Source organism: Octopus bimaculoides, chromosome 23 (assembly GCF_001194135.2).
Source record: "Octopus bimaculoides isolate UCB-OBI-ISO-001 chromosome 23, ASM119413v2, whole genome shotgun sequence".
Classification (NCBI taxonomy): Eukaryota; Metazoa; Mollusca; class Cephalopoda; order Octopoda; family Octopodidae; genus Octopus; species Octopus bimaculoides.
This window is the reverse complement of record NC_069003.1, coordinates 33433731-33441089: the sequence shown is the minus strand read 5'-3', so window position 1 is coordinate 33441089 and position 7359 is coordinate 33433731. Positions and strand designations below refer to the sequence as shown.

Here is a 7359-nt window from a genome sequence, read left to right as displayed (position 1 = left end):
ATATACACACACACACACATATATAAGACGACAAATAACTATGACACTCAGGGTGGTGAGCTAGCAGAATCCTTAGCAAACCGGGTGAAATGCTTAGCGGTATTTCGGCTGCCGTTACGTTCTGCCTTTCATCCTTTCAGGGTCGATTAAATAAGTACCAGTTACGCACTGGGGTTGATGTAATCGACTTAATCCCTTTGTCTGTCCTTGTTTGTCCCCTCTATGTTTGGCCCCTTGTGGGCAATAAAGAAATAAACAACTATGACTCTTGTCTAACCTGTGTTTGTATGGAATGAAAGATGATGTAAAATGATAAGAACGAAACACATTTATGCACAGACGCAAGTCTACTCATTAAAAAAAAGCAAAAAAAAAAAAAAGCATGAAAATAAAAAAGGAAGAAAGGAATCTCTTAATTAATTCTGAAGGTAAAATTATCAATAATTGGAATTACCTTTAGAATGAAGATATTGTCAGTATCAAGGTCCTGAGTTGTTCTTCTGGCCTCAAATGGTCCAAACTGTGTCTTGGCTGGTATCACATGTTGAGCCACCACAGTCAGAGATGAATCTATATGTTCTAGCAACATCAAGTTGGACGGTAGTGTAAGGCGTGCCCTGACAGGTGACGACACAGGAACAGAGTGACAAAGTTTGGAAGAAAGATTAAAAAAAGAAAAGAAATTTAAAAGGTTGTTGGAGTAGCAAAAATGGTAGAACATCATGCATGTGTGTGCGCGTGTGCTTATCCCCATTGAGATAAAGCACCTTACTTGAATAAACTAGTCAGGGCTGGCATCAAGATTACTGCCACAAGTAGTCTTGTCCAACCCATGCCAGCATGGAAAGGTAGATGGAGAAACAAAGCAACTCTACTCCCCTGTAAAAACTGGCTTCACACAGCAGAACGAAATCATGTTATAGGATCGCAAAGATAGGAAAGGGAGCAGGGGAAAAGTTTCCTGTGAACTGGGTTCATTACTTGTAGTTTTGATTGTAAGAAACCACAAAGTCGTTTCCTTTTTTACTGAACTTTACTAACATTATGAATGAACTAACAAGATTTTGATCTCATTCGTAACTAAAGCATATTGTATGTATTGATTTGATTTACCAATGAGAAAAAGAAAAAAATAAATTTTGATTGTCAGAATTTCTGAACATAAAAACATTTTTTGAGCATTATGAGACAAAGCAGACGGCAGAATAAAGTTTTGAATACAAAAAAAAAAATAATAAATAAACAGAACAGCCATACCAGTAATTAGAACCTGTGTTGAATAATTTACAAAGTTAATCTTATAAAGGGAAACAACTTCAACAGCTTGAAATGGTTACTCACAAAAATATATTGGGTTGGTGCATAATTATTGCAGCTTTTTTGCAACAAATTCTGTTAAACAAAAACAATAACAACATATAACAAAAACATCTTTAAATGACGGTCTGACCGTCTGCCAAGCAAATGGGAAGCAGTAATTGAAGTAGATGGTGAATATGCTCCGGAATAATCATTTAAAGATGCTTTTGTTACATGTTGTCATTGTTTTTGTTGAATAAAATTTGTTGAAAAAAAGCCGCAATAATTATGCACCAACCCAATAAATATATATATATACAAATACACATAACGCATTATGTTAATTAATCAATTAGATTTTAATGTTAATATTCAAAGATATGACACATTATCAACCCTATTTTATGTTGTTTTAGAGAGACAGAGAGAGGGGGACAAAGGAAAAAAACAATAAAGAGAGGGGTGAGGAAAGAGAAAGGGGAGAGAAAAAGGGAAAGAATGAAGGAGAGATAGACAGATAGATGGAAATACTCCTTACTTTGACATCACTTTGAACTCTCCAACTGGTGTGTTGAGTCCAAGTTCTGGACATTCTTCAGTGAGGTGGTCACCGCCACATACATCACATCCAGCATAGAGGTCAAGGAAGAGTGTGGTTGCTGTTGCAGCATCGGATACTGTTGCCACTGTAACTGCTTCGGCAGCTTCTGTGACAACAGCTGTTGCAGTTGTGGCTCCGCCGAGGGCCGACACTGCGGCTGTGACTTCATCTTGGGACGCACAGATTATTGTAGGTTTCTCTTCTTGAGCTGTTGAGACAGAATACGATAAACAAAACACTTTTGATATCAAGGCTTGTTGTAAAGACATTCAGACCACCACCACCACCACTACTATTATTATTGTTATTATTGTTATTATTATTATTATTATTAAAGTAGTGGAACAAGGTGGCAGACTACCAGAATCATTACCACGCCAGAAAAACCGCTCTTTATGATATTTCTTCCAACTTCAGACTCTGAATTCAAATATCACCAGGGTCAGCTTTGCCTTTCATTCTTTCGGGGTTGATAAAATAAGTACCAGTTGAGAACTGGTGTTGATGTAACTGACTTAGCCCCTCCCCAAAAATTGCTGGCCTTGTGCCAAAATTTGAAACCATTATTGGAGTAGCAGAATGGCAAGAACAGTAAAGCTTGTTTTAGTCTTTTATTTTTCTAAGGTCGAAAAAGTCCCCAGTCAAGTACTGGAGCTGATTTACTTAACTAATGCCCACCCAATTGAAATGTGAATTCAGTTTAATGGTGACACTGGTCTCATCTAGAAGATAACATCCATTTTAATGGTAACAGTGATGACACAATTTAAGGGTGATAGTCATGCTATTCAATTTAATGGTGAAAGTCATGACATTCAATTTAATGGGATGAGTGATGATATTCATTCAATTTAATGGTAAGTGAGGGCATTAAATCAATTTAAGGGTGATAGTCATGATATTCAATTTAATGGTGTGAGTGAGGGCATTAACTCAATTAAAATAATATAAATAATAACATTTCTCCAATAGCTGTGGATGTGATGATATTTGTCCAACTTAATGAACTGAATATAAAAGGTTGTGAACTGAGTGAATGAAACAAAAATGGTTGCTACTTACATTCATTCTCTTCCATCTCAATAGGATGGTGTGTGGCAGGTGGTGCCCCACCTCAACCAGCTGTAAAATGAATAACAAAAGTCAAAGATAAAAACAGAAAGAAATATATAAAAATATCATTGTTTTACAACAGCAACAAAAAGAAGATAAGGCACTTCATCTAAAATAAAAGACAACAGGAAATGTGCTACTCTAGTGTATTTTAAAAGTTGAAATCTTGGTCTAAGGTGAATGAAGATTGATTAGGAACTAAACAGCAACGACAATACAATTAAAGAGAACAGCATGATCATTGCCACCAACAAAAATATGCTACACCATCACCAACAACATCAACTTCTAAATAACCAACTGGCAACAACAATGATAGTATCAACAGACTAGTAATGTCTGTAGCTACATATGTTGTATGTCAGCACAATGATGTGTGTGAGTGCATACACAAGGAGAATGCAGAGTTTTTATGGTTTGAGTCAGAGGTACAAGGAGTAAGTGCCCATGAATTTGGTAATCGTTCTATTAACTGTAATCATACAGTACTCCCACCCACCTCACTCCTTAACCCATTCATATTTTCACTTCCCTTTTTCATCAGAGATGAGTTTAAGACTGGTTTTTCATGGGAACTCCTACATGGTGATAATCTAGTTCTTGTAGCTAAATCTTTAAGGGAATTACAGAGGAAATTCCACATAAAAGCACCCAACACACTCTGTAAAGTGGTCGGCATTAGGAAGGGCATCCAGCCATAGAAACCATGCCAAATCAGATTGGAACCTGGTGCAGCTCTCCAGCTTACCAGTTCCAGTCAAACTGTCCAACCCATGCCAGCATGGACAACAGACATTTTGTCCCCTAACACCTTTCTCTTCAAATGTTTTATGTATATATATCGTATTATGGATGTTTAACAATTTATTTTCATACATAAAAGCAGTTGTGTTGTGTTGCTTTTCTTTCTTATTTTTTATAAACAATGTACCAGAAAAAGTTTGGGAAAATGAATTTTATGGACAGATTTTCAGGAACACATCACTTGTGTAATGCAAAGGAATCCTGTGTGTGTGTGTGTGTGTGTGTGTATATTCTTTTACTTGTTTCAGTCATTTGACTGTGGCCATGCTGGAGCACTGCCTTTAGTCGAGCAAATCGACCCCTGGCCTTATTCTTTGTAAGCCTAGTATTTATTCTATCGGTTCCTTTTGCGGAACCGCTAGGTTACGGGGACGTAAACACAGTTTACCAGCTGAGGTCAAGTTGTTTATACAAAAATCCTTCAAGGCGGTGCTCCAGGATGACGGTAGACAAAAATGACTGAAATTATATATATATATATATATATATATATGTATATATATATATACATATATATATACGCGCGGGGTGGGGTGGGGACGCAGGATTTACACATCGTACATACACACATAAAGCTAGGATGATGACTATGAAAGCTACAGCTTATAAAAAGTAGTGTATTAAAATACTCATATTATAATTTTCAACACACTATATAATTAACTAAAACAGCCAGCGCCAATAGGGGTACACACACACTCGTATATATATATATATATATATATATATCAATAATAAAGGTTATATATATGTATAAATATATATATATATATTTACATATACATACACACGTGTGTGTGTGAAAATATTATGAGAAGCCTATACAACTCCTGCCGACAAACATTAAATATATATATGTTAGTGTATATGTTTGTTGAACTGGTAGATTCGTTTTCACAGGGAGGACTTAAGTCCCACACTGATCAACGACATATGACAGGTGCACGCAGATTGTTTGCAAAGGGAAAACTAAAAACAATTAACAAGATTTTATAAAAAGTATCACTGGCTACGACATTGAACCCGAAATATACACACATGCATATTTATAAACGGCGATTCAAGAAACAACCGAATATATTATAAATTATTATATTTTAAACCGAGTTATTACTACGGCAAAAAATTATACTTTCGGTGGGAATGACGAACACAAAATACGATCGTAGTCTAAAATAATTTAATATATTTAAGAAATGTACATTATAAAATAAGGCGTACATGGCGGGATAAGAGTATATCGTTCATATGATTTTTCTCACTTCGGTATTTGGTTTAAAAATATAAATGGAATTATTTAAGATAGTATATGATTTGTTTAATACAAAAAGGTTTTAGAATGTTTAGAAAAAGAATCCAGGAAAAAAATCCAAGTCAAAAATGACGGAACGGAAATCTTCATCCCAGCGCCATTTTCTAGATGTGAACAAAAATGTTTTGAGGAGAACTTCATCGGAAGAATTCGCCGTGGAAGGCTTTAGAATAAATTTGTAACGATGTAAAAGCATTTATGAAAAATAGAAAAATCTTACTTACAAATACGAGAAATTCAGCTGAAAGCTTTATAGTGTAGAGTTGTATGAAAACATTCAATACTCTTACTGAACCGAACCGAAGCTATTTTCAGTTTTTTTTCCAGCGACCATAATCTATCGGCGACGCATGCGCAATGAGTCAGTCGCATGGCGTCTACATTGGATGTCATGACGAAATTGCAGTTGAATTGATTTAAATTGTAATCTATTACTGTATTTAGTGTCTTTTGCGATGTTTTATTAGCTTTTTGTCTTTGTGTTATTCGTTCATTTACATAAAAATTATATATATATATATATACAGAGAGATAAAGAGATATGATATTAAACTTTATTCATTCTCTGTGTTATATTTCAATATGTAAGCCTATTTTATTAATCCCAGCTGTAACCCATGTGTATTTAGGATGGCCTTTCTATGTTAAACATCTAGCTTTAAAACATGTGTACCTTGCCTAACAACACAACACATTTACTGCTCTTGTAAGTTGAGTTTCGCCTGCAGAAAACCTAATCCCTCTTTTATATATATATACATTGTGGTAGAATCTTACAATTCATTAAAAATGACATATGTACTGCTTAATTAATTTTTTTTTTCATTATTATTTTGTTATGCCACATGTCATTAACTAATATTTATGTTGAGTAACAACCACAAGGATACAATAGCAAATACAGATGGCTGAAATGGAGTTCATCTGAAGGGTCTCTGGAGTGATATTTACTCAATGGTATGTAACTCAGAGATCAGAAAGTTGGAGGAAAGAATCACAAGCCAAGCCAATCAGTAAGAGACATAGGATAAGACCAAGAACAAGATGGCTGGATGATAGTGATCTTCACTACTGCTGGTGCCACAGAAAGGAAAATAGGCATCCCAGATGCCTGGCACCTTGCTGTACTCAAGAAGTCCCATATTCCACAGCAGAAATGTTAAAACCAGTCCCTCTAATGGTATAAAATATTTGTGACAGTGCCATGTAAAAGCTCCTATGTGGTGCCACAAAAAAGCACCCAGCCACACTCTGCAAAGTGGTTGGCATTAGGAAGGGTATCTAGCCATAGAAACCATGCCAAATCAGACTGGAGTCCGGTGCAGCTCCCCACTGGCCAGCTCTGGTCACACTGTTCAACACATGCCAGCATGGACAACGGATATATGTCCATCTAAGTGTGTGTGTCTCAGTTGCCAACCACTGCTTGACAACTAGTGTTAGTGCACGGGGGCCAGTCAGTGTCTTGGCAACGATCATGTTCAGATGGTGTATACATAAAAAAGTTATGTTTGCAATCAATATATATAAAACTGAAAATGTGTGTCTGTCTGTCTGTGTGAATCCCTAAAACTTGAGAAGTACTCAACCGATTTCATTCATATTTTACACATGCATTAGATAGGGCCCATGGAGTGTCATGGGTCAAAATATTTTCAACTTCTTGCCTAATGCAGGCCCAGGGGCAGATAAAATGCATTTTTAAAGCATTTTGGCCCATAACTTTTTAGGCCATTTTCCGACAATAAAATATTGACACTACTTATGCATTATAAGTACTGTATAATATTTCATGAAAACCTTTTTGTCCAATGTGGCAGAGGGAATGAAAAGAGCATTAAAATTTTTGTCAGCACCCTGTTGATGTTTCATGTTGCCATCCCGCACACTACCAAGCCATGTACATGTGTGTGCAGCTGGGTAAAGGCACAACAAACCCATTCATCCATTCTCCAGAAGTACCTTGTTGATGTTTCACATTTCCAATCCCGCGCAACACAGCATAGCCCGTTAGCATGTCTGCTGTTGTGACTCAGCCATTTGAGTTTGACCACGTGCCACTTCTGGAAGCTATGCTCGCCACCTGCAATTAGTCCCCTTCCCTGTGTTCCCCCCCCCCCCGTTTAGTCAGACGAATAAACACAGGGTGTCCCAGAATTAATCATGATTTGAGAGAAATCAGACGCATTTTTTAAAACTCACTTGTATTTATGTTTATCATGTTTAAAAG

General features: G+C 36.3%; 1 protein-coding gene across 1 annotated transcript in view; it reads right to left on the bottom strand.

Annotated features, from left to right (window-relative positions):
• The window catches only part of LOC106875496 (uncharacterized), a 14021-nt gene extending 6776 nt beyond the window's left edge, over positions 1-7245 (bottom strand). Inside the window, exons 1-4 of the mRNA XM_014923664.2 lie at positions 5354-7245; positions 2963-3022; positions 1838-2108; positions 455-617 (exon numbers count right to left, since the gene is read on the bottom strand). Coding sequence (XP_014779150.1) covers positions 455-617; positions 1838-2108; positions 2963-2978 — 450 coding nt within the window. The 5' untranslated portion in view covers positions 2979-3022; positions 5354-7245. The remainder of the gene's footprint in view (positions 1-454; positions 618-1837; positions 2109-2962; positions 3023-5353) is intronic.
• Positions 7246-7359: the final 114 nt, after the last annotated feature.